This window comes from Pipistrellus kuhlii, unplaced genomic scaffold, assembly GCF_014108245.1.
Source record: "Pipistrellus kuhlii isolate mPipKuh1 unplaced genomic scaffold, mPipKuh1.p scaffold_m20_p_1, whole genome shotgun sequence".
NCBI classification, from domain to species: Eukaryota; Metazoa; Chordata; class Mammalia; order Chiroptera; family Vespertilionidae; genus Pipistrellus; species Pipistrellus kuhlii.
The window spans coordinates 93,251,858-93,279,695 of record NW_023425404.1 but is presented as its reverse complement, the minus strand read 5'-3'; the positions used below and the strand labels follow the sequence as shown (position 1 = coordinate 93,279,695).

Sequence of the window (27,838 nt, the reverse complement as noted above, 5' to 3'; positions counted from 1 at the left end):
ACTGGAGTCCATGTTAATGAAAACACTTTGGTAGCTGTGGCAGTCAGCAGTGGCAGCAGCAGCGGGGGGGGGGGGGGGTTGGTGCCTTTCCCTGATGACTGTGAGAAGTGGCAGGGTAGGCTGAGGAACCCTGCCTCCCCCCTAGTGCATGTATTATAGTTATCCTATATAATAGAGAGGTAATATACAAATTGACCATCATTCCAACACACAAGATGGCTGCCCCCATGTGGACACAAGAGGGCCACCCCCATGTGGACACAAGATGGCCACCAAAAGATGGCCAGCAGAGGAGGGTAGTTGGGAGGTACCAAGCCTTCAGGAGAGGACAGTTGGGGGGGACCCAGGCCTGAAGGGAGGGAAGTTGGGGATGACCAGACTGGCAAGGGAGGGCAGTTAGGAGTGACTGGGCCAGCAGGGGACTGCAGTGGGGGCAACCAGGCTGGCAAGAGTGGACAGTATGGGGTGACTGGACCAGCAGGAGAGGGCAGTTGGGGGTGACCAGGCCTGTAGGGAGGACAGTTAGCGGAGAACAGGCTGGCAGGGGAAGACAGTTAGGGGTGACTAGGCTAGCAGGGGAGGGCAGTTAGGGGCAATTGGGCCAGCAGGAGAGCAGTTATGCATCAATAAAGCAGGCAGGGGAGTGGTTAGGGGGCAATCAAGCTGGCAGGAAGAAGCAGTTAGGGGCAATCAGGCAAGCAGGCAGGCGAGTGGTTGGGAGGCAGCAGACCTGGATTGTGAGAGGGATCCCAGATTGGAGAGGGTGCAGGCTGTGCTGAAGGACACCCCTCCTGTGCATGAATTTTGTGCACTGGGCCTCTAGCATTATATAATGGTTGTGCTCACTATCATTGTTCTTTATTTTTAAACTAGAAGCCCTGTGCATGAATCCATGCACAAGTACCTTGCTGGTGCTTGCCTCAGCTGGCCACCCACCTACCACTGCTGGTAGCTCTCCACTACTCGTAGCTCACTGACATGCCCTCCTGAGGCTCTCCGCCCACTGCCCCACCCTCTAAAAGCTCCGCCTCCTATGCAGCCATTGGCTCCCCACAGTTCACACAGATTTGGTTCTGATTGGTCGGTTTCTATTACAGTCAGTGTCCCGAGGCCTATCTCTGGGACTGATCAGAGAGTTGGGGCTGATCAGCAGCCCCCATGAAGGCCTGGAGAGAAAGAGAGGCACAGCTGCTGGAGAAGCCTGGAGAGAGAGAGGCAATGGCTGATCAACAGCTGCCACGGAGGCTACAGATCAGACCCTGCTTCTCTCTCCCCAGGCCTCTCTTTGGGCCTGGTCCACAGCCCCCTTCACAGTCAGTGCTGGGTTGCTGTGCCTGCATCAGTAGTAGTCAGTGCTGGGTCACCATAGTCAGCACTGACTACAGGACTGACTTGTGGTCAATTGAGCCTTCAGTCTTTTTGGATCTTACAGACCCTGGGTTTTTATATATTAGGACTAGAGGCCTGGCGCATGAAATTCATCCTCTGGAGGAGTGTTCCTCAGCCCAGCCTGAATCCTTTCCAATCTGGAACCCCTTGGGACTGCTGGCTCCTAACCACTCACCTGCCTGCCTGCCTTATTGCCCTCAACTGCTTCTGCTAGCCAGCCACATTGTTCCCTAAACCCTCCCCTGCCAGCCTGATTGACACCTAACTGCTCCCCTGCTGGCCCTATGGCCCTCAACTTCCATCCCCTGCTGGCCTGGTCATCCCCAACTGCCCTCCCTTGCCAACCATCTTGTGGCAGCAATCTTGTGGCAGCCAACTTGTAATGACGTGGGAGGGGGGCGGTTCATCTTGTGACAAGGTGGCAATGTCCACCTTGTGGCAGCCATCTTGTGATGATCTGTGGGTGGCCTTCTTGTGAGCGTGAGGGCATGAGGGCCACTTGGGCTTTTATTAGTATATATTATTTGGAAGAATAGTGAAATTCTAAGTTATGAGTATCAAGTAAGTCCCATATGAGTTTTGCTTCTGATCTATGCTTAAATAATCAATGCTTAATCTTGACCTGGAAATACTGCTATTGTGTGTATTTTAAAAGATATCTTTATTGTTGGGATGTTTATCTTCCATTTTTTGAGTTGTGTGAGTACTTTATATATTTTGGAAATTAACCCCTTATCAGATGAATCATTAGCAAATATATGATTTTATTTTATAACTCGATATCCATCAACAAGATAAAGAGAAAAAGAAAGTGAAAGAGTGAGTTTGGGGTTATGGACAGGATTATCTTCATTATTTTGGCAGGCAGGTAAAATTTTGATAGAACTAAACATATTTTGCTGATACTCAACTGTAAAGTTAACTGAAAGTGACAGATTTACAAAAGCAAAGAGTTAAATATGTGAACCAAGATCTGAAAACCTATAGCACAGCAAATCATTTGATGTTTTGTTTTTAACTGGTCTCTTCTTTACTTGATTAGCTATATAAGACAATTTATTCTGTTTACTCTTGATGTCCAAGGCTGAATCTGTTTGAGTCTTTGGAGTAAATGCCAAAGATAGAGGAAGTTCTAGACTATAATTCATCAGCCTTACTAGGTGCATTACAAATAAGTTTCCAAAACATTTTCACTTTGGCCTGAATACCAGAAAGAGAATAAACATAATTATCTATGAGTTTAACTTTGCTTTTCACATATCTTCCATACACAAAAGATCAACTCAACTGATAAGTTAATCAAAGAATCAAAACATACCCACACTACGTTAAGGCCCATTGCAGAGAAATCTGTTTGCTTTTATGCACTGAACCTTCTTCACAGTGAGTAGGTGCTGAAGTGACATCATTTAATAGAGGATGTACTGTGTTTGTACAACTTCATTTTCAAATGCAATCTAAAAATGTAAATCTTAGGAGAATTATATTAAAGCTAAACATATATAGTTCTATCTTTCCAAAAGTTTCAAGTAGTAAAAGGGTATAGATAATACTTGTTAAGATCACATTGGGATGGCTTGAATTCGAACTCAGGCAAACTGGCTCTGTAGTCCAAGTTCTTAAGGACTCTTCAATACTGTTCTTTATCATTTCTAAACCATAAATTGCTAAACATTCTGGTCAAGCAGAAGTCTATAAACTAATATTAATCTCTTTGTTTGCAACCATTATTTTTTCTAAATCAACAGCGGACTATGGGAGAAGATGGCTGCTGATGGGAAGGAAGCCTGCAAGACAGTGTGTGCATAAGAAAACAAAGAGATAGTGTGTAGTCACATGGGGAGTGTTTGTTGGTAATCTGAGGGACAGCTATACTCCAGGAGACTGTGGGGGACTGCAGGATGGGGCTCCCCTGACCAGGCAGCCCCCACTGCTGCTGGATTCCTTACCAGAGTGACTGGCTTGGACATGGAGAGTGTGCCATATTGGAGGGGAAAATGGATGTTATCAGAAGCCTGAAAAATCAAGGGCACCCACCGAACAGCTGAGAACCTGAGGTTACCAGTTCCCAAGTGGCACAAGAACACAGATACAGAGGAGCTCTACACTCCCTCATGGAAAGGTCAGATTTCACCTGGGATAAGGAGAGAGAGAACTACATAACCAGACACCTGTAGAAGAGAGATCATGGAGAGACAAAGAAATAGCCTGCATATGAAAGAAAAGCAGGCATCACCAGAAAAGGAAATAAACAAAATGGAGGCAAGCAACCTGTCAGAGAAAGAATTCAAAGAAATGGACATAAGGTGGATGAAAAGAATGGAAGACAAATTTGACAATATATGTAAGAACCAAGAGGAAATGTAGAAGAACCAAGAATAAATGAAAAATGACATCGCTGCTGTAAAGAACTCAATAGAAAGTATCAACAGTAAACTAAAAGAAGCAGAGAACTGCATCAGTGAGCTAGAATACAAGGTAGGAAAAATACCCAAGTAGAGTAGAGCAGCTTCTAAAAGAAATATTAAAAAGCAGGAGGAGAGCCTAAGGGAATTTTGGGACAACATGAAACAAAACAACATCCGCATAAAGGGTTGCCTAAAGGAGAGAAAACTGAGCAAGGAATAGAAAACCTATTAGAAGAAATAATGACAAAACTTCCCTGATATAGGGAAGAAAAACCCCCACACATATAAGAAGTTCACAGGGTCCCAAGCAAAATGAACCCCAAAAGACTGACAATAAGTTGCATTATAATTAAATTGGCATACATCAATGACAAAGTAAGAATCTTAAAAGTGGTCAGAGAGAGACAGAAAGTTACCTACAAAGGATCCCCCAACAGACTAGAGACTAATTTCTCAACAGAAACACATCAGGCCAGATACCGAGCAAGGCTACCAATCAAAACTGAAGGTGAAATCAAGAGCTTCTCAGACAAAAGAGGACTAAGGGAGTTTATTACCACCAAACTAGCAATGCAAGAAATGCTAAAGAGTCCAGTATATATATATATATATATATATATATATATATATATAGAAAGAAAGAAGAGGCAAAGAAGAAACACAGGGGTAAAGAATAAAAATGGCAACAAACAAGCACCTATCAATAATAACTTTATTGTAAATGGATTAAATACCCCAATAAAGAGGGATAAGGTAATGGATTAGATAAGAAAACATGACCCATATATCTGCTGTCTACAAGAAACACACCTCAGAAAAAAAGACACACACAGACTGAGGGTGAAGGAATGAAAAAGGTTTTTCAGGTGAATGGAAATGAAAAAAAAGCTAGGGTAGCAATACTTATATTTGACAAATTAGATCTCAAAGTGAAGAACATAACAAGAGATAAGGAAGGCCACTTCATAATACTAAAGGGAGCAATCCAACAAGAAGAAATAACTCTGGTAAACATATATGCACCCAATACAGGAACACCCAAATATATTTAAAACAAAACAAAACAAAAAAAAAAAAACTCTTGGAGGATATCAAGGGAGAGATTGACAGCAATACAATCATAGCAGGAGACTTAAATACCCCCTATAACCATTGGACAAATCCTCTAAACAAAAAATCAGCAAGAAACATCAGTCCTAAATGACTCACTAGACCAGATGGAATGATGGACATCTTTAGAACATTTCACCCCAAAGCCACAGAATATACATTCTTCTCAAGTGCTCATGGCTCATTTTCAAAGATAGATCAGATGTTGGGATATAGGCAAAGTCTCTTCAAATTCAAGAAGATAAAAATTATATCAAGCAACTTCTCAGATTACAGTGGCATAAAATTGAAAACCAACTACAATGAAAATAATTCAAAAAATCAAACACATGGAGACTAAACAGCATGTGATTAAACAATGATTAGGTTACCAGAGAGATCAAAGAAGAAATAAAAAACATCATGGCAACAAATGACAATGAAAACACAATAATCCAAAAGCTATGGGACACAGTGAAAGCAGTCTTGAGAGGAAAGTTCACAGCTCTATAAGCCTACTGCAGAAAACAAAAAAACAACAACAACAAAAAATCAATGGTAATAAATTACCTAACCCTACAACTCAAAGAGTTAGAAAAAGAGCAATAAGAAAAGCCCAGTATAAGTAGAAGGAAGGAAATAATAAAAATCAGAGAGAAGATAAATGACCTAGAGACCAAATAAACAATACAAAAGATTAACAAAACCAAGATCTGGTTCTTTGAAAGGATAAACAAGATTGATGAACCTCTAGCTAGGCTCACCAAGAAGCAAATGGGAAGGCCCAAATAAACAAAATCAGAAATGAAAGAGGAGAAATAATAACAGACCCCACTGAAATACAAAGGCTTGTTAAAAAATACTGTGAACAATTCTATTCCAAAAAACTGGACAGCCTGGAGAAAATGGATATATTCCTAGATAAATACAACCTTCAAATACTTAGTTAAGAAGCTGCCAATTGCATCTGCTACTGGTGCTTGGTGCTGGTCCCAATCGCTCAGCACCATCAGCTGGTGTGAGTGGCAGCTGCCATCCCTGATAGCCCATAAGGACTACTCCATCTCTCCCTGCTCCTGAGCGGCAATCCAGGCAGCAGCTGCCACTTGCACCTACTGATGGCACCGCCCCCATTCACACCCAGTACTGGTGCCAGCCTTAGTTGCTCCACGCTGTCAGCAGGTGAGAGCAGCATCAATGGGAGCAGAGCTGCCAGCAGACAGGGGACTGGGGGCTATGGTGGTGGGGGGAAGGGGACTGAGTGGGGCACAGAGGTTGGACTGAGACCTGCCCCTGTGCCCACAGCAGCCTCAGGGCCCACAGTTCAAGATGCATGATTCATCCACTGAGCCCATACTATATTTATATTTATCTAAATACTAGAGGCCCGATGCAGGACTTCCTGCTGTGGTGGCTGTCCCGTTTGCCTTCCTCCCTTCTCCCTGCCCTGCCTGCTTCCTTCCCTTCTACCCCACCCTGCTTGTTTGTTTTTCCCCCTTCTACAGCGTTTGACTTCTTTCTTAGCTGTCTTCAGTCTTTGCTCTGGCCAGGATATGCAAATTAACCACCATCTAGGTTCGGTTAATTTGCATACTTACCCTGATTGGCTGGTGGGCGTGGCTTGCGGAAATAGCAAAGGTGCAGTCAATTTGCATATTTCTCTTTTTTTTTTTTTATATATATTCTATTGATTTTTTTGCCCCCCTCCCTTCTTCCCACACATCCCCTCCCTCCCCAGAGTTTTGTGTCCATTGGTTGTACTTATATGCATGTATAAAAGTCATTCGGTTGATCTATTATCTCCCCCAGATCTTCCTCCCCTCCCCACTGTAATTTGACAGCCTACTTGTTGATATACTGTCTCTATATCTATCTTTTGGTTCTTCAGTTTATAATGTTCTTTATCATCCACAAATGAGTGAGGTCATGTGGTGTTTCTCTTTCATTGATTGGCTTATTTCACTCAGCATGATGTTCTCCAATTCCATCCAGACTGCTGCAAATGATGAGAATTACTTCGTTTTTATGGCAGCATAGTATTCCATTGTGTAAATGTACCATGGTTTTTGATCCAATCATCTGCTGACGGGCACCTAGGCTGTTTCCAAATTCTGGCTATTGTAGATTGTGCTGCTATGAACATAGGGGTGCATATATCCTTTCGATTGGTGTTTTTAGTTTCTTGGGATATATTCCTAGAAGTGGGATTACTGGGTCAAATGGGAGTTCCATTTTCAGTTTTTTGAGGAAACTCCACAATGTTCTCCACAGTGGTTGCACCAGTCTGCATTCCCACCAGCAGTGCACGAGGGTTCCTTTTTCTCCGCAACCTTGCCAACACATGTCCTTTGTTGATTTGTTGATGTTGGCCATTCTGACAGGTGTGAGATGGTACCGCATTGTTGTTTTGATTTGCATCTCTTGGACAATTAGTGACTTTGAGCATGTTTTCATGTGCCTTTTGGCCTTCCTTCTGTCTTCTTTTGAAAATGTTCTATTTAGGTCCATTGCCCATTTTTTAATTGGATTATTCATCTTCCTTTTATTTAGTTCTATAAGCTGTTTGTAGATGTTGGAGATTAAACCTTTATTAGTGGTATCATTTGCAAATATGTTTTCCCACACAGTGGGCTTTCTTGTTTTGTTGATCATTTCTTTTGCTGTAAAAAAGCTTTTTATTTTGATGTAGTCCCATTTGTTTATTTTCTCTTCAGCTTCCATTGCCCTAGGGGTAGTATCAGTGAAGAAGTTCTTTTGGCATACATCTGAGATTTTGCTGCCTGTGGATGCTTCTAGTATTTTTATGGTTTCCCGTCTGATGTTTAAGTCCTGTATCCATTTTGAGTTTATTTTTGTGAATGGTGTAAGTTGGTGATCTAGTTTCATTCTTTTGCATGTGTCTGTCAAATTTTCCCAACACCATTGATGGAAGAGACTGTCTTGACTCCATTGTATATTCGTGCCTCCTTTGTCAAATATTAATTGAGCTTAGTGATTTGGGTTGATATCTGGGTTCTCGATTCTATTCCATTGATTTATATGTCTGTTCTTGTGCCAGTACCAGGCTGTTTTGAGAACAGTGGCTTTGTAATATAGTTTGAAGTCTGGTATTGAGATCCCTCCTACTTTACTCTTTTTTCTCAGGATTGCTGTGGCTATTCGGGTTCTTTTATTGTTCCAAATGAACTTTTGGAGAGTTCTTTCTAGGTCAGGGAAATATGCCATTGGTATTTTAATGGGGAGTGCATTGAACCTATAGATTGCTTTAGGAAGTATGGACATTTTGATGATGTTGATTCTACCAATCCATGAACATGGTATGTTCTTCCATCTGTTTACATCTTCCTCTATCTCTTTTTTCAGTGTCGTGCAGTTTTCTGCATATAGGTCCTTTACTTCCTTAGTTAAATTTATTCCTAGGTATCTTAATTTTTTTGGTGCGATGGTAAATGGAATTGCTTTTTTAGTCTCTGTTTCTGCAGTTTCATGTTGGTGTATAGAAATGCCATGGATTTCTTGGCATTAATTTTGTATCCTGCTACATTGCCATATTCATTTATTAAGTCAATTAGTTTTTTAATGGAGTCTTTTGGGTTTTTTATGTACAATATCATGTCACCTGCAAATAAGGATAACTTTACTTCTTCTTTTCCAATTTGGATGCCTTTGATTTCCTCCTCTTGTCTAATTGCAATAGCTTCCAGTACTATGTCAAACAGGAGCGGTGAGAGTGGGCATCCCTCTCTTGTTCCTGTTCTTAGAGAGAATGGTTTTAGTTTTTGCCCATTGAGTATAATGTTGGCTGTGGGTTTATCCTATATAGCTTTTATTATGTTGAGGTATGACCCTTGTACTCCCACCGTGTTGAGAGTTTTTATCAGAAAAGGGTGTTGGATTTTATCAAATGCTTTTTCTGCATCAATTGATATGACTATATGATTTTTATATTTCAATTTGTTTATGTGATGTATCAAGTTTATTGATTTGCGGATATTGTACCATCCTTGCATTCCCAGAATAAATCCTACTTGATCATGGTGTATGATCTTTGTGATGTTCTTCTGGAGTTGATTTGCTAGAATTTTGTTGAGGATTTTGGCATCTAAGTTCATGAGGGATATTGGCCTGTAATTCTCTTTCATTGAGTTGTCTTTATCTGGTTTTGGTATTAGGGTGATGCTGGCTTCATAGGAGGAGTTTGGAAGTGTTCCTTCCTCTTGGATTTTTTTGAATAGTCTGAGGAGGATAGGTTTTAGTTCTTCCTTGAATGTTTGGTAAAACTCTCCTGTGAAGCCATCTGGCCCTGGGCTTTTGTTTGCTGGAAGCTTTTTGATGACTGTTTCAATTTCTTCCCAAGTCACTGGTTTATTGAGATTTTTAGATTCTTCCTGATTGAGTTTTGGAAGTTTGTATTTTTCTAGGAATATGTCCATTTCCTCCAGGTTGTTCAGTTTGTTGGAGTAGAGTTGTTCATAGTATTTTGTAACAATCCGTTGTATTTCGGTGGGGTCTGTTGTTATTTCACCTCTTTCATTTCTGATTTTGTTTATTTGAGTCCTCTCTCTTTGTTTCTTGGTTAGCCTGGGTAGAGGTCCATCTATCTTGTTTATCCTTTCAAAAAACCAGCTCTTGGTTTTGTTGATCTTATGTATTGTTTCTTTGGTCTCTATGTCGTTTATCTGTGCTCTGATTTTTGTTATTTCCTTCCTTCTACTTACACTGGGCTTTTCTTGTTGCTCTTTTTCTAACTCTTTGAGTTTTAGAGTTAGATAATTTGTTACCCTCTTTTCTAGTTTTTTGCAATAGGCTTGTAGGGATATGAACTTCCCTCTCAAAACTGCTTTTGCTGTGTCCCATAGATTTTGGATTGTAGTGTTTTCATTGTCATTTGTTTCCAGGATGTTTAGAATTTCTTCCTTGATTTCTCTGGTAACCCAGTCCTTGTTTCATAGCATGCTGTTTAGTCTCCATGTGTATGATTTCTTTGGATTATTTTTATTGTAGTTAATTTCCAGTTTTATGCCATTATGGTCTGAGAAGATGCTTTATATGATTTCTATCTTCTTGAATTTGAAGAGACTTTGCCTATGTCCCAAAATGTGGTCTATCTTTGAGAATGTCCCATGTGCATTTGAGAAGAATGTATATTCTGTGGCTTTGGGGTGGAATGTTTTGAAGATGTCAATTAATTCCATCTGGTCTAGTGAGTCATTTAGGATTGATATTTCTTTGCTGATTTTTTGTTTAGATGATTTGTCGAAGGGTGACAGTAGGGTATTAAAATCTCCTACTATGATTGTATTGCTATTAATCTCTCCCTTAATGTCCTCCAGCAGTTTTTTTTATGTATTGGATATTTGGGTGCTCCAGTATTGGGTGCATATATATTTACCAGGGTTATTTCTTCTTGTTTGATTGCTCCCTGTAGTATTATGAAGTGGCCTTCATTATCTCTTGTTATGTCCTTCACTCTGAGATCTAATTTGTCAGATATGAGTATTGCTACCCCAGCTTTCTTTTCATTTGCCTGGAAAACCTTTTTCCATCCCTTCACCCTCAGTCCGTGTGCATCTCTTTTTCTGAGGTGGGTTTCTTGTAGACAACAGATGTATGAGTCTTGTTTTCTTATCCAATCTGTTACCCTATGTCTTTTGATTGGAGCATTTAAACCATTTACGTTTAATGTTATTAATGATAGGTACTCATTTGACGCCATTTTTATTCCATACCCCTGTGTTCCTTCTTCGCTTCCTATTTCTTTATTTTTACAGTAGATCCTTTAGCATTTTTTGCATTGCTGGTTTGGTGGAGATAAATTCCTTTAGTCTTTTTTTGTCTGTGAAGCTCCTGATTTCCCCTTCAATTTTGATTGATAGTCTTGCTGGGTACAGTATTCTTGGATTCAGACTCTTTCTTTGCATGACTTTGTATATTTCATCCCATTCCCTTCTGGCCTGATAAGTTTATGTTGAGAAATCAGTTGCTAGTCTGATGGGGGTTCCTTTATATGTAACTTTCTGTCTCTCTCTGGCTGCTTTTAAGATTCTTACTTTGTCATTGGTGTTTGTCAATTAAATTATAATATGTCTTGGCATCGGTCTTCTGGGATCCATTTTGCTTGGGACTCTGCGAGCATCTTGGATTTGTGTGGGTTTTTTCTTCTCTATCTCAGGAAAGTTTTCTGTCATTATTTCTAGAAATACGTTTTCCATGTCTACCTCGGTTTTCTTTCCTTCCGGAACCCCTATTATTCGAATATTGTTTTGTTTTGCATTGTCCCAAAGCTCCCGTAGGCTCTCCTCCTGCTTTTTAATTTTTTTTTCTAGAAGCTGCTCTAATTGGGTATTTTTTTCCATCTTGTCTTCTAGCTCACTGATGTGATCCTCTGTTTCTTCTTGTCTGCTCTTGATGCTTTCTATTGAGTTCTTCATAGTAGCGATGTCATTTTTCATTTCATCTTGAGTCATCTTCATTTACTCTTGTTTTTTTTTCATTTCCTCTTGGGTCTTACTCATATTGTCAAATTTGTCTTCCATTCTTTTTAGCCATCTTAAGATTGTTACTCTGAATTCTTGCTCAGGTAGGTTGCTTGCCTCTAACTCGTTTACTTCCTTTTCTGGTGATGCCTGCTTTTCTTTCATTTGTGGGCTGTATCTTTGTCTTTCCATGGTCTCTCTTCAGGATTTCTCTCTCCTGTTTTGATTTATCTCTCTTGCATTGATTTAAAGGCACAAAATACAACACAACCAGGTACAATACACAAGGCACGAACAGAAATGTGTTTGCAATATTAATAACTTCCAATAAATGTAACCACTAAGGAAAGGCAAATTAGGGAATAGGGGAGAAAGAGGAAGAGTAAAAAGAGAGGGGGGAGGGAGCAAAAGAAAAAGATAGGAAAAAGAGTGTCAAAATGAATTTGGGAAACAGGGAGAAGAGAGAGAGAGAGAGAGAGAGAGAGAGAGAGAGAGAGAGAGAGAGAGAGAGAGAGAGAGAGAGAGAGAGAGAGAGAGAGAGAGGGAGAAAAAGAGAGAGGGGGGGAGGGAGAGAGAGAGAAGGGGAACAAACTATATATATGGGGAGAGAATTTCAATTGAACAACCACTAACCCCAACAATCGTGTCAGCAGTACCTGGAGAATAATACAATCTACAACATCCCCTAATTTCCAACACAGTAAGGGAAAACAGAAGTAATATAATAACAACTAACAAAAACCAATCAAATAAGAAAATACTGAGCACCAGCAACAACAAAAGATTAAGCAAAATATTCTCACTTAAAAAGCATAAAAATATAATATAATCATCATTCCCCCAAACAGCATCGAAAGAACCGTGAGGAAAACAATTTTTTGTTTTTGTTTTTGTTTTTTTTCCTAGTTAATATAGCTCAGAGAGGGGTGTGTATGCACTTGGCACTAGGGATGGGAGATAAGATATATAAGTAGGGTAGAAATTTTAACAGGGGGATACAGAGAGAGTAAAGAAATATAAAGCAGGAAAGGGTTAAGATAAACAGGATAGCAAAAAAGGGGGAGGGGTAGAAAGAGAATGATGGTGTAAAGGTTGTGTTGAGTTAGGGTTAAATAATGTTAAAGGAGAAATGAAAATAAAATGAAGAATGCTAATTCCAATTGTAAAATAAAGAGAAAATAAAATGGCACTTAAGAAAAATATTAAAATAGCAGTGTTAAAAATGCTTATTTAGCCTAAAAATGTAATAATTAAAAAGTTATAATCTAGTGAGGAAAAAAGAAAAAAAATTGTTTCTTAAGTAAAAGATGCAAAAAATGAAGAAAAAAAATTAGCAAAAAAAAAAAAAAAATGTTCAGTTGTGAAGGCCATTCACTTCTGTTATTCTATTCGACATGCCCGTTTCTTAGTCCAGCCCGTATTGCAGTTCCCTGTGTTCTGCTGCACCTCAGTGGCGATTCCTTAGTTTCTTGGTTTTTGATCAAATAATACTAATAATAAACACAGTCAGATTGTACTCCAGACCCTAGGTGGCAGTGTATGTGGATTGATGTCCCTTCTTTTTTGGTTGCTTTAGCCTTCTTTTTCTGTGGCCCTCAATACCAGTTTTTTTTATTTTATTTGTTTATTTTTATTTATTTATTTATTTTTGCCTCGGAGCTGAATCCTGGATGATTTCTCCCTGCTCTGCTTCTCAGTTTCCAGAAAAGCAGATTCCCCCTGCTGTCTTTTAGGGTCAGCCAATCTGGGTGATCTCTCCTTTGTAATCAGAAGCAAAGTGTTGCAGGGGAACCAGCCCAGGTGCGTGATGGGCGAGTCTGTGCACACTTACAAACAGACTGCTTTCTAACTCCTATGTTCTCCCTCTGTGTGGGATCAGAATGGGTTGCTCCCTAGAGAACCCCACTAGTAGCAATGTTGGGGACCCCTGTCCACTCTCTCGAATCACGCCAGCCCCAACAGTGGGGGGCTTCTGTGGATGCAGATTTCCGGGGTCCCAGCGGGCGCTTTTTTTTTTTTTTTTTCTCTGCCGCCACAGTGGCTGCTGCTGTTGTGGCTGCTACAGCTGCTGCTGCTTTCACTTTCATTTTCGCGACACAGACACCCTGCGTTATTCCTGCAAAATCCAACCTTTCTGTGGAATCCGCCTGTCCGCTCAGGTCGGACTGCCCGGATTCTTAACAATCTGTTCCGTGTACCTTGGTGTTTTAAAAGAGTCCCGCTTCTGGGGTAGATTACACCAGACCCAGACCTGGCACTGGGTCTCCCCAGGCAGGATATTCGCTGCAGCCAAGCCTTCTTTAGGCGCCGCTCGGTGTGGGGCACAGTGGCTGCAGTTGCTGCCGGCGCAGCAGGGCCGGGATCCCTCATGTTATCCCCGCAAACTTTGACCTTTCCGTGGGTGATTGAAGATCTCCTTTGAATCCACGCGTTTGCGCCAATTGGGGTGTCTCAGCTGCTCGATGGTCTCCTCTGTGGTGGTTTTTCCAGGCCTCCTGTTCCAGTCTTACCAGCGTAAGGAGATCAGGCTCACAAGCTGGGAACTGTGGCGAAACAGGGACAAGCCACCATCTCGCATGTTTCTCTTTTATTAGGTATAATAGATGCACATAAATATGCTTGGGTAAAGACAATGATGATGGAGAGATGGTTCAAGGTAAGGACAAAGGTCTCAAGTGGCATATAGCTTGGTGAGAGGGGAAACTAGCAAATAATCAAAAATTCTATTATACTACAAAAATTGTTCTAATAGTCACATAATCATTCCATATATATTTATTGAATTCCTTAAATTTACAAAACATTGTTCTAGGTACTGATAATAATGCATAAATAAGATATGATCCCTGCTCTCATGGAGTGTAAATTCTAATATGAAGAACAAACTACATAGTTATTTCATTATTGTGATGAATATAATGAAATCTATGTGCTATTTTATTTATATACATAAAAATGGAAGCATATAAGTTAGGGTATCAAAGGGGAAGGATGCTTGAGTTGTTTTTTTTAAATAAAAGGACTTAATTGATGATGGTGGGGAATAGATGGGGCATAATTCCAGGGTATTACATGAAACAACTGAAAAGATCAGCATAACTGGTACACAGTGAGCAACAAGGACAGTGGCCTTGTATAGAACTGGTGTGGTAGGGAGGGACAAAAAGCACCCAAGGACTTGTCTACTGGGGTAATAATTTTGTTCTTTATCCTAATAGTTGCAAGATGCCATTAAAGAAAAGATCTTAAGCAACTACTCCAATGCAGAAAGCAAGTTGGTATTCCAGAAGGAGTTTTGGTCTGGCAATCAGACCTAGAGCAAATATTATAGGCCTTTGAGGAAATTATTAGCCTCCTGAAATGACTTGCTCGTGCCTAAACTGTGAATTTGGACTAGATGAACACAAAGGTTTCCTTCAGCTCAAATTCTATAAATATTTCTGTATATTCAAAGCCAAAATGTCACTTAAAAAGAATATATATATATATATATATATATATATATATATACACACACACACACACACACACACACACACACACACATACATGCATATCATAAGGGCACAGACAATAGTGTGATGAAGGCCTGAAGTGGGGCAGGGCTGGGTAGAGGGCAAAGAGCAGAAAAATGAGGGACATCTGTAATATTGTCAACAATAAACATTAACAATAAATAACAAAAACATACAATAAATGTAAAAAACATTTTTAAAGTAAAAGAATTTAAATTATAGTTGACATAAAATATTAAATTGGTCTCAGGCATACAACATAGAGGTTAAACATTTATAAAACTTATGAAATGATTACCCCATAAGTCTAGTACCCATCTGACACTTAGGTCATGTTTTGGTGAACTCCTAGATCTGATTAAGAATCATAATTTAATCTACATAATGGGATAGGGCTCAAAGAAGGCTGGGAAGTCTTTAAGAAGGGAAATGGGGAAGAAGAAGATAGTGACCAGATAACTTATAAGGATAAAGGCAGAAGGCAGAAGCAGGCAAGATGGGTGAAATTGACCTTAGTAGGATCATTTAACTCAAAGGCAGCTAGAGGCAAAGGGATTTTTAAGAGTGGGGAGGGGTTATCAGCAATCCCCTTCCCTACCATTTTGAGATGTATAATTGACATTTCCTCAAGTTTGTGTCTTAATGTTTTGCAAAAACAGTATGGAGCAGCCCATTCCTTGAGATTTGCTCAAATAAAACTATAAGAATTCTGGAGCCCAGGTAAAGACGCCTTTACAATCTGAAGGACCATAGTGTTGGCTTGTGTGGGTTTTGAGGGAGAAGTAGAATGAACTGTAATTCCAAAGTGTTAAAGCTAAATAGAATCTTGGCTATCACCTTCAAAGCACACTCTTAATTTTACATATAAGACTACAGAAACTTTAGAGATGTGGTAATTTTCCCCAATGGAAGCGCCTACCCACCGTCTGAGGGTCTCTCCGCGACCTTCGGTGGGCTCCTGCAAGTCCCTTTGCCTGGGAAGCTGCAGCCCTCCGCCTGGCCTGGGGGATTGTTCGGAGGCCAGGCGCGGGCGGCCTCGGAATATCTGCGGGCCCGCGGCTCTCCTCCCTTTTCAGGGTCGCCCGCTTGGTCCCCTCTTGTTAACCCGTAGATGCTGGGGAGACACAGGGGGCCTGGTGGACACGGCGCCCGCCACCAGCCTCAGGCGATGGGGGAATCGCAGGTTCTTCTGAATCACCGAAGAGACGTCAAAAAGGCGGGATCACCAAGCTGTCCCTGCCCCGGCCACCCCGCGCGGCCGGCCCTCGGGGAAGCGGAACCGCGACTGGCACGAAGGAGGCATGGTGCGGGGAAGCCAGGGTCCCGCGCGTTTCCTTCCCTTCCTCCGGCCACCGGAAGAGCCCTAAGTCGAGGAGCGCTGGCCCTGGGATATCTTCCTCCTCTTCCTCCTCCTCCCACAGTCACGGCGGGTGAGCAGGTGGCCACTGGCACGGGATACTTGTTTCGCGCGGGCCGAGCGGAGGTGGCTGGGAGGAGGCACGGACCGGAAGTGGTGGCTGTCATAGCTACCAAGGGGCCAGCCCGGCCCCGCCCCGCCCCCACCAACCGCAGATTTGGGAGAGGACCAGACCGGAAGTCGTTGTTTCCGTGGTAACCCCTGAGCGGGTTGCCTGGGACCTGACAGGCTTTGGTCTCTTTGGGTCTCTGCCATAGCGTCATTTCTGATGCAGATCTAAGGATTCTGGACTGACTCCTGCCATGATTCCCGGGAAACTCCGCTCTGTTTCTGGCCGGGCTACGAACAACGTAGGTTGGGTCTCCGCCTTTCCCTTTCCTTCCATTCGCGTCGTCCTTTCCGGCGTCTTTGTCCGACTGATGTGTATGGGGCTGGGATGCTGAGCTGCTTAAGCTATTGTCTGGCCGAGGCTGGAGATTCGTGGACCGGACCCAGGCATTCTGAGGTATTAATATTGTATGATGGCGGATTCAGTCTCTTCCCAGATCTGGGCTTCCCAGAAGGTGGAGCTGATCTGCTGTGAAAGGCTAAGGTTCATTTAAATTCATTTAACTAGTCGATTCACATTTTTTTAGCTGAAGAAAAGAATTTATTATTAATAGACACTCCCACCTCCTTCACCTAGTTCTCTGAGATATTTTTCTAGGCCTGAAATGGCCAGTGTCTAAATCCTAAGGTGTTACGTAGAGGGTTAAGTTGCTGCAGACATTTTAGAAAACAAAGCACAGTGAAACCGTTAATTCTTAGTTGTGATTTTATTGTTTTCAGCAAATCCTCAGAACATGATCATATAGCAGAAACAAAGAGCAAGCACTCTGTTCGTTATATGTTTATTTGTATTTTGGGGAGGAATGTGTGTGTGTGTGTGTGTGTGTGTGTGTAAGTTAACATATTAATGGTTTAATTTTTACATTGCAGGTGAACTGTGGGCTTCACCTGGTTATTCAAACATCATCTTTTCCTGAGAAAAACAAAGTAAGAAATAGCAGCATGATTTAAAGAGTAAAGTCTAAACTGGAAATTTTAAGTATATTTATTTCAGTCTCCAATCAAAACCCAATTTTTTTTCTGTCTACACTAAGAAAGAAAAAAAAAACCCCAAAACAAAACAAAAAAACCCCAAACCACCTTTTTTAAAAACTGTATCTTATTTCACCAATTGCAAGAGGTAAGGTTTTTGTATTTTGTTTTTTATATTTAAACAAAATCAGTATCTTTCTTAAAATTGATGGAAAATTGTAGTTTTATGGGGAAATTATTTTTTTTTAGGAATGAGTAGAATAACGGTGTGTTTTACTACTGATGGAATCTTATAATGGATAAAATGTATTAATTTGGGGGGCATATCTATACATTCCATTTAAAATCAGAGGAGGAAAATAGATTTGTAGTGGAAATATATTAGGCTTAATGATATTTAGAAGTTATGATATTAACATGAGATTCTTTTTTTTCTAAACAATTTTATCATAATATCTCTGGTATTTCCATAATTTCTGACTTTTCATTTGAAAAATATACCCATCACACAATTGTCCCAAGACAGAATATAATTTTTCTACTTTGAGCAAGTTCTACACCTCAAAACATCACAATTCATTTTTTTTTTTCCCTGAAGAAAATGCTTAATAGATGTCACTGGAGGAACTCTAAAGGAAAGGGCAGAGTTTATAGATAACAGCTGGAGGAGGGTAAATAGGACATAAGGGTGGATGGAAGAACACTAGTTAAGGAGGCAGCAGTTTCTTACATTTTGTGTATGAAAATGAACACTTGTAAACTAGACCTTTTGTGTGTGTGTGTTGTTTTTTTTAAAATCAATCTTTATTGTTCATATTATTATGTAAACTAGACCTTTTGATCATCTTGAATAAATTACAGTTAGATTAAGTGAAACATTCTCTATTATACTTGGCCTTAATGGATTCCCTCCAAAGCTTTGCTAATTGATTTCATTGGACAAATCCTACCATTACAATGTGTTTCTAGGAATGATGTACCTCATTCGAATTCTTTCCAAACAATTCATTTCTCCTGTGTGGACATAATGTTTTAAGAAAACACCTATAGCTCATATAATTCGTAAGAAGATAATGCAAATGCTATTATAATGTTTATAGATGGATGAATTAGAAGCATCATATTCTTTTAAAATACATATTTAAATTAGGTATTTTGTGGCTTATCATGAAAGGATGTTTGATTTTTTTTCAGTTCTATCAAATAATTTAAAATAAACTTAGAGAAATCCCTTGTTAGAAGGTTTAGGTATATAATTTTATTATGTTATAATTGAACTCTTAAAGGAATTCTAGGGATAAAAACAGTGATTCCCCCCCCCCCCCCCAACAGAATTTAGTGTTTATTGTATGTTTTTTCCTATTGTTTGTGAGAAAAGGATTCTTTTAATCATTGTATTTGTGATGAGGGTATGGAGGAACTGAAAGTGCCTCAAGGAACATGGTTTCATCTGACCACAGGAAATTGACTCTGATTGTGTGTATGTGTTAAAATTCACATAATATAAAATTTACCATTTTAATAATTTTAAATTTACAATCAGTGGTATTAAATACATTCACAATATTGTGCACTCATCACTGTAGTCTACTTCCAGAACATTTTATCACCAGCAGGGATATCCCTGTACCCATTAAGCAGTCACTCCCGATGTCTTCTACCCTACCCCCCTAGAAGACATAAATCTGCTTTCTGTTTCTACTACTATAAATATTTTTACTCTTCAATGGTGAAGGTATTACAGATGTTTCCTCTCCCCACTTGCTTCTCTTCTTCCCCGACACCCAACCCCTCCCCAAGCCTTCCATATAAGTTCTTTGGTAAATCTCTTCCCTCTCTCCCTTACTCTCTCCCCATCTTCCCCTTCCCTCTGAAATCATATTTTCACTGTCTCTGGATCTATTTTGTTTGTTAGTTGATTTTGTTCATTAGATTCTACATATAAGTAAGATCATAGAATATTTGTCTTTCTCTGACTGACTTATTTTGCTTAGCATAATACTCTCCAGGTCCCTATCAAGGGTAATATCATGTTTCCCTGAAAATAAAACATCTTCTGAAATTAAGACCTACCTACAGGTTTCCTTCTGAGTGAAATATAAGGCATCCCCCGAAAATAAGGCCCCTCATAGGCTCTGTCTCAGAATGCTATTGCTAAACATGAGAGATTTGGTCCACTGATTCTGAAAGAAATGGAGTCACAAGAAATTCATCAGGAAATTCAGGAATTGGATTGTTATGATGATGTTCCAGAAGATGATGACATGATTGTCATTGAATAAATGAGTAAATTCTTGATACTGTAGGATTCACAGTTTGTCTGGTATGTGTTGACAACTACCATACCATCGTACCGTATACAGGTAATAAATTTCCTTTATTTTCATTTAACAATAAATGTGTACCGTATTCTTCTTCATGGAAAAATAAGACATCCCCTGAAAATAAGACCTAGCTCATCTTTGGGAGCAAAAATTAATATAAGACACTGATTATTTTCAGGGAAACAGGGTAGATCCTTTTTCTTTAAATAGTTGCATAGTATTCCACAGTGTAAATGTACCATAGTTTTTAAATTCACTTATTCACTGATGGGTACTTGAGCTGTTTCCAGATTTTAGCTATGGTGCTGCTATGAACAACAGGGGTGCATATATTCTTTCTGATTGCTGTTTCAGGCTTCTTAGGATATATTGCCAGAAATGGGATTGCTGGGTCAAATGGAAGTTCTATTTTTGAGGAAACTTCATACTTATTGTTTGTTGATTTATTGATGGTAGCCCTTCAGGCAGGTGTGAGGTGGTATCTCATTGTTTTAATTTGCATCTCTCTGGTGATTAGCAACATTGAACATTTTTCATAGGCCATTTGTATGTCCTCTTTGGAAAAGTATCTATTTAGATCCTCTGCCTATTTTTTTCCCTTTTCTAAATATATTTTTTTTATTGATTTCAAAGAGGAAGGGAGAGGGAGAGAGAGAATCATTGATTGGCTGTCTCCTGCACGCCCCACACTGGGGATTGAGCCTGCAACCTGGGCAAGTGCCCTTGGTGGGAATTGAACCTGGGCACCTTCAGTCAGCAAGATGTAGTCCCATTTATGTTTTCCTTTGTATCCGTGAAAATTCTGCTTTATGAGATGTCTGGTATTTTGCTGTCTATGTTTTCTTTTAGGATTTTTATGGTTTCTTGACTTAAATTTAAGTTTTTAATCCATTTTGAGTTTATTCTTGTGTCTGGTGTAAGTTGTGTGGTCTAGCATAAATATATAATTTTTTTTTGCATATACTAGTACATGTCCAATTTTTGCAACATCATGTTTTGAAGAGATTATCCTTATTCCATTGTATGCTCTTGCCTCCACTGTCAAATATTAATTAAACATAATGGCTCAATTATGGGTTCTCAATTTCTGGGTTCTCCATTCTGAAACATTGATATATATGCCAGTTCCTGGGCTAGTCCCACGCTGTTTTGATTACAGTGGCTTTGTAGTACAGCTTGATATCCAGTATTGTGATCCCTCGAACATTGTTCTTCTTTCTCAAGATTGCTGAGGGTATTAAGACCTTTTTTAATTCCATATAAATTTTTGGAGTTTTTGTTCTAGATTTGTGAAATATGCCATTGGTATTTTAATAGGGATTGCATTGAATCTATAGATTTCTTTCGGTAGTATAGACATTAAAATGTCTATGAATACCAATCCATGAACACAGTATATTCTTCCACTTATTTATATCTTATTCTATCTCTTTTTTCAACATCCTGTAGTTTTCCGAGTATAGGTCTTTTAGCTCCTTGGTTAAGGTTATTCCTAAGTCTCTTAATTTTTTGTTGCAATGGCTAATGGAGTTGTCTTTTTAGTTTATCTTTTTGAGAGTTCATTATTAGTATATATGGTATAAAAATGCCATAGATTTCTAGATGTTTATTTTGTATCCTGCTACATTGCTGTATTCATTTATTAAATATAGTAGTTTTTTGGTGGAGACGTTAGGGTTTTCTAGTTTTCTATATACAGTATCATGTCATCTGCTAATAATGAGTTTTACTTCCTCCTTTCTAATTTGGATGTCTTTTATTTTTTCTTCTTTTCTGATCACTGTGACTAAGACTTCCAGTACTATGTTGAATAAACATGGAGAAAGCTACATTCCTGTCTTCTTCCTGTTCTTAGGGGGAATGCTTTGCGTTTTTGTCCATTGAGTATGATGTTGGCTGTAGGTTTTCATATATGACCTTTAAATATATATATATATATATATATATATTTTTTTAAATTAATTAATTAATTAATTAATTTCAGAGAGGGAGTGGTAGAAATACCAATGATGAGAGGATGAGAGAGAATCATTGATTGGCTGCCTCCTGCACATCCCCTATTGGGTATTGAGCCCACAATCCCGGCATATGCCCTTGACCAGAATTGAACCAAGGACTCTTCAGCCCTCAGGCCTATACTCTAGCCATTTAGCCAAACCAGCTAAGGCCATATATGGTCTTGGTTATGTTGAAGTATGATCCCTGTATTCCCACTTTGCTGAGGGTTTTTATAAAAAACTAGAGGCCCAGTGCCGTACACAGGTGGAGTCCCTAGGCTTGCGCCCTCTTGCAATTCAGGACCCCTCAGGGGATGTCGGACAGCTAGTTTTGGCTCAATCCCCGCAGGCCAGGCCAGGCCAGGGGACCCCACTAGTGCATGAATCTATGCATCGGGCCTCTAGTATGCATATAAGATCTTTGGTTAATTTTATCCTGCCCTCGCCCCTCCCCACTTCCCTCTCAGATTCATCAGTCTGTTCCATGTTTCCATGCCTGTGCATTGAGTGTCTGCCCCCTGGTGGTCAGTGTGCATCATAGCTACTGGTCAAATAGTCTAACAGTTGCTTAGGCTTTTATATATATATATATATATATATATATATATATATATATATATATATATATATATATATAACGAGCTCATTTTCTGCAAGTGGCTGGGCTGCTGCCTGCCCTGTCCTGCCCTGCCCTGCTAGTTGCCACTACACCCGCCACTGCCACTGCCACCCGCGCTTTCCCTTTGGCAATCACCTTACTTTCCATTTTTCCTCCCTCTTCCTTCTAAGCTGCCTTTAGTCTTCACTCCTCCCTCCCTCAGCATATGCAAATTAACCACCATCTTTGTTGGGTTAATTTGCATACTTGCTCTCATTGGCTGCGGGTATAGCAAAAGTATGGTCAATTAGCATTTTTCTCTTTTGTTAGTGTAGACTAGAGGACCAATACACGAAAATTCATGCACTGGATGCTGGGAGGGGGGGGGCCCTCAATCCGTCCTGCCCCTTCTCACAGTCTGGGAGCCCTCAGGAGCGAGAGGCAACCCAGTGATCAGGGGAAGGCGATGCCCTCATCACACCTCTGCTGCTGCCACTTGCTGGCAGTGCAAGCCTCAACCAGTCCTGGTTACCTGAGCCTCAGGTGGCCCTGGGTGGCTGGGCTGGCATGTGCCTTGGGCCCACCATGGATGTCTCAGCAGCTGACTTCTAGGCTTGCTTGCGCCTCAAGCATCAGCTGGGCAGCTGACATCCAAGGCTTGCCTGCACCTTGGCTGGCTCAGGGCAGCTGGGAGGCTGAGGGCGGGTTCAGCTGCACCGTGTGCCTGCTGCCCCCCATTGCTGGGCTGAAAGTACTGTGTGATTCCAGTGGCAGGTGCAAGGAGCAGCCAGACCCACCTGCCAGCCCCCTGGAAAGGCTGAAAGACTGGGGGACTCTGGCAGGGCTGAGGGGACTTGGCACCACCATCTTGTGGCTATGGGCACCACCATTTTTGTGATGGCTTGACAGTCAATTTGCATATTTCCTCTTTATTAGATAGGATAGATGGGTTTGGGATTTTGTCAAATGCTTTTTCTGCATCCATTGATATGATCATGTGGTCATGCTGTATGATCTTTTTAATATATTGTTGGATCCAATTTGCTAATGCTTTCTTGAGGATTTTAGCATTTATGTTCACCAGCAAAATTGGCCTGTAATTCTCTTTCTTTGTATTGTCTCTATCTGGTTTTGGAATTACAATAATGCTGGCCTCCTAAAAGAGCTTGGAAGTGTTTCTTCCTTTTGGATTTCTTGGAATAGTTTGAGGAAGGTAAGTGTTAGTTCTTCTTTGAATGTTTGGTAAAATACTCCTGTGAAGCTGTCCAGACCAGGACTTTTGCTTGCTGGATTTTTGTTTTTGTTTTTTTGTTTTTGTTGTTGTTGTTGCTGCTTCAATTTCATCAGTTGTTATTGGCTTATTTGGGTTTTCTGATTCTTCCTGATTTAGTTATGTAAGATTGTATTTTTCTAGGAATTTGTCCATTTTGTCCAGGTTTTCCAGCTTGTTGGCATATAGTTGTTCATAGTATTTTCTTATAATTTTTTATGTTTTTGTGGTATCAGTTGTTACCTCACCTTTTACTTTCTGATTTTATTAATTTGGATTTTCTCTGTTTGCTTCTTGATGAGTCTGGCTTAAGGCTCATCAATCTTATTTATCTTTTCAAAGTACTAGCTCTTAGATTCATTGATCTTTTGTAGTGTTTTTTATTCTCTATGTCATTTATTTTTGCTCTAATATTATTTCCTTTTTTCTATTTACTTTGAGCTTTTCTTGTTCTCTTTCTTTTAATTATACTGTTAGATAGTTTATTAGAACTTTTCTTGTTTCTTGAGTTAGGCCTTTAATGCTAGGAACTTCCCTCTCAGTACTGCTTTTGCTGTGTTCCATAGATTTTGGGTTGTTGTGTGTTGATTTTTGTTTGTTTCCATGAAGACACACCCACTCTTCCTTCCTTCCTCCCTCCCTCCCTTCCTCTTTCCCTCCCTTCTTCCCTTCCTCCTTCTCTCCCACCCTCCCTCCCTCCTTTCCTTTTTGCATTTATTTTTAGAGAGTGAAAGGGAGGGAGAAGGGGGAGAGAGGGAGAGGGAGAGGGAGAGGTACATTGATGTGAGACAGACATATCCACTGGCTGCCTCCCTTAAGCTTCCTGAATGAGGCTTGGGATCAAAACTTTAACCCAGTTATATGCTATTGATCTGGAATCTAACCCACCATCTTTCCATCTGACATATTAACCACTGAGCAAAACCAGCCATGGCTGTTTTCATTAAATATTTTATTTCTTAGTTGAGTTCATTGATAACTCATTCATTGTTTAATAACATACTATTTAGTCTCCATGTGTTTGAATACTTTTTTAGTATTTTTATTGTCATTGATTTCTAATTTCATATCATGTGATCAGAGAAGATGCTTGGTATGATTTCAATCCTCTTGAACTGGTAGAGACTTATTTTGTGTCCTAATTATGTGTCTAACTTTGAGAATGACCCCTGTGAATTTGAGAAGAATGTATATTCTATAGCTTTGGGGACAAATGTTCTTTAAATGTCAATGAAATTCACCTGATCTTGTGTGTTATTTAAAGTCTCTGTCTCCTTGTTGATTTTTTATATGGGAGATCTATCCAGTATTGCCAGCTGGGTTTTAAAGTCCCTTACTATGACTTCTATAGGTTTTCTTACTCTCAATTATTCATAAATGGAACGATACAATTTGTGGCATTTTATATTTGCATTCTTTCACTTAGCATAATGTTTTCAAGGTTCATCTGCTGTAGTATGTACCACTTACTATATGTTATTTTGTAATTATCTTCATTACTTACTTTTAAGTTCTTATCCAGTTTTTTAAAATAATCTTTTTTAGGTTGAATTAAGGCTAAATAAAGAAACACCATCATTCCCTGGTCGACTCTTACAACATGACCTTGAAAGAAACTACTCAAGTCGGCAAGGTATTGTCAATGAGTAGAGATCAAATATGGATTATCTTCTTTGGGTAATATTGTTTAACATTATTGAATTTCTAGATTCAAATAGATTTGAATTAAAAATGAAATGGTTATTGGCTACCAAATTGGTTTGATATTTATTTAAATCAGAATTTATTTTATATACACAACATAGTAGATTATTTCCAAAACAGAAAAAGATGTATTTTAGTTTGTGGGTGGGCTATGTGTGAGAGAATGGGATGGCATCTTCCAAATACTTTATTGGAAGTAGGAAAAATGGCTAATTAGTGAAGGTAAGAGTATGGAAACATTCTTTAGAAATAAGGAAACAGTGGGAAGAATGGACAGTTAGGAGTGAAAAAGAAATAAGCTCTCTTAGTAATGCATATAATTATAGATATTATCTCAAAGGCCTTAAACTTTAGTGTGCTTTACCTAAGATCTTGTTAGAGAGTGTATTCTAGTGCTCCACTTGCCCTTTTCCACTTCCCTATTCTGATTTTATCGGTCTTGGGTGGCATATATAAATGTATATTTTAATAAAAGAAACAAGGGTTTCTGACAGATATGGTTTGTGGAACACACTTTGAAAAATACTGTCTTATATGATCTGGCTATATTTCTGAAATGTATTTTTTAATTTAAGGAGAAAGATCCTTTAGTATATTTGAGTTGTTAGTTGGTTGCTAATAATTATTAGCTATTGGTAGTGTGTAATACAGAATCCTATGTACAGTACCATCTCCACCTCCTAGGAGTTTGTATGAGAGGGCTGATTTAGTATAGGTTATTCAGATTGTTCATTTCATTACTATGTCAACATGTGGCAACTTTGAATATTGGATTACTTTTCATTTTTTGTTTCTTTATTTTTGGGTGTTCCTCATGGGCTCATGTAATCTGGCATGATTTTTCTCTTTCCTATATCCTACATTCTTGCCTTGGCCAATTGTTTGGGCATGACATCAACCTAACCGCAGTTCTACAGTGCAGGAAACATCTCTCTTATCTTCTTTGGTTCAGTTGAATACATATTGATTGAGTGTGTAATGTGCCAGATACTGTACTAGGCACAAGTTATACATGTGAAGAACCTGGAAGTTCTCAAGCAGGATTTAAAAAAATATTTTATTGATTTTAGAGGGAGGGAGAGGCAGAGAGAGAAATATCAATGATGAGAGGGAATCATTGATTGGCTACCTCCTGCATTCCCCCTACTGGGGATTGAGCCTGCAACTTGGACATGTGCCCTGAATGGGAATCAACCTGAGACCTCCTGGTTCAGAGGCTGATGCTCAACCATTGAGCCAGACTTGCCAGGCCATCAAGTTTGCATTGTGAACTTTCTTCACATTTTTTATAATAATATCTTAATTCCTCGCCTCCCCCAAGCTATTCTCAAGTTAGAGGGAGAAGTTGTGAGTGACTGACCAAGTAAATTTAAGTTGTGAAGAATTATTGGGTGCTTGCTAATGAGGAAATAATTTGGAGGCACTGAATTTTGTGAGCCCGAGAGATAAAGTCTCATATATAAATAATGATCCATAAATTCAAATTAATTATTTAGGGAAAAATAAACCTATTTGTTTTTTATTAAAAGATTTTATTCAAAATCATTCTCTGTGACAGACTACTTGTTTGTATCTAGTTATTTCTAAATGTGCCTCCTCTACAGCTTCAGCCAGTTTCATGTAAAAAAGTCCACATAGTATATAGCTGTCTTCTTAACTTTTGCTTACAATTATACCTTCAAAGGCATATATAACTTTGGAAAAATTATAATTAGCATTTTATCAGAAAATGTTTGGGAATGTCTCTTTAATAAACTGCATCCTGATATCTAATTATTATAATTGGTTTCACCCCATTTTTTATTTTTCAAAATTAATTGAAAAAAAAATACACACACACACACACACACACACACACACATAATTGACCTTTGAAAAACACTGTTTGAAACTGGGGATCTACTTATGCATGGATTTTTTTTTACACTAAAATATGCAGTCAGCACATTGTATTTCTGCGTTGTGTATATACAGATTCAACCAACCATGGATGGAAGAGTATTTTCCACCCATGGTTAGGAATCTGCTGATACTGAGGGTCAACTGTATGCATTGGTGTGTGCCATTCTATATAATAAAAGGCTAATATGAAAATCAACCGAATGGCAGAACCACTGATTGCTATGATGCGCACTGACCACCAGGGGATACACGCTCAATAGTAGGAGCTTCCCTCTGGTGGTCAGAAGCTGGATTCATGGCTGACAAGCCCAGTGGCAGGTGGCAGGAGCCTTTCCTGCCTCCATGGCAGTGCTAAGGACCCTGGGTGGATGTCCGCCTGCCAGCTTAAGCCTGCTCCCTGGGAGGATCCAAAACTGCAAGACGGTGCAGGCCAGGCTTAGGGAACCCCCCTCCAGTGCACAAATGTCATACACCAGGCCTCTAGTTCTATATAAGGGACTTGAGCATCTATGGATTTCGCTATCTGTAGGGATGGGGTCCAGGAACCAGTCCCCTACAGACACTAAGGGATGATTAAAGATTTTGAGGAGTCAGAAATTATAGTCAGATTTTTTACTGCATGGGGATCAGTACCCATTATTCTCATATTGTTCAGCATAAATTAAACAA

At 39.7% G+C, this 27,838-nt stretch overlaps 2 protein-coding genes across 10 annotated transcripts in view; one reads left to right on the top strand and one right to left on the bottom strand.

Annotated features, from left to right (window-relative positions):
- Window positions 1-2,342: 2,342 nt before the first annotated feature.
- Window positions 2,343-16,099, bottom strand: THAP10 (THAP domain containing 10; the record flags this gene model as incomplete). The annotated part of the gene is given in 7 exon segments (XM_036436219.1): window positions 2,343-2,484; window positions 2,486-2,621; window positions 2,712-2,813; window positions 2,816-2,846; window positions 15,852-15,909; window positions 15,911-15,999; window positions 16,001-16,099. Coding segments are annotated over 7 exon segments (657 nt in total), but the record flags the coding sequence as incomplete, so codon positions are not given.
- A 191-nt stretch (window positions 16,100-16,290) lies between these two features.
- Window positions 16,291-27,838, top strand: part of LRRC49 (leucine rich repeat containing 49) — a 192,066-nt gene continuing 180,518 nt past the window's right edge. For 2 of the 9 annotated variants that reach the window (XM_045587388.1, XM_036457148.2), the window contains exons 1-3: window positions 16,303-16,644; window positions 17,273-17,329; window positions 25,109-25,196. In XM_045587388.1, the coding sequence (XP_045443344.1) occupies window positions 25,164-25,196 (33 nt within the window). In that variant the 5' untranslated portion in view covers window positions 16,303-16,644; window positions 17,273-17,329; window positions 25,109-25,163. Of the gene's footprint in view, window positions 16,645-16,671; window positions 16,800-17,272; window positions 17,330-17,356; window positions 17,523-25,108; window positions 25,197-27,838 lie in introns of those variants that run through there. The other 7 variants (XM_045587386.1, XM_045587382.1, XM_045587387.1 and 4 more) reach the window with 5 other exon arrangements.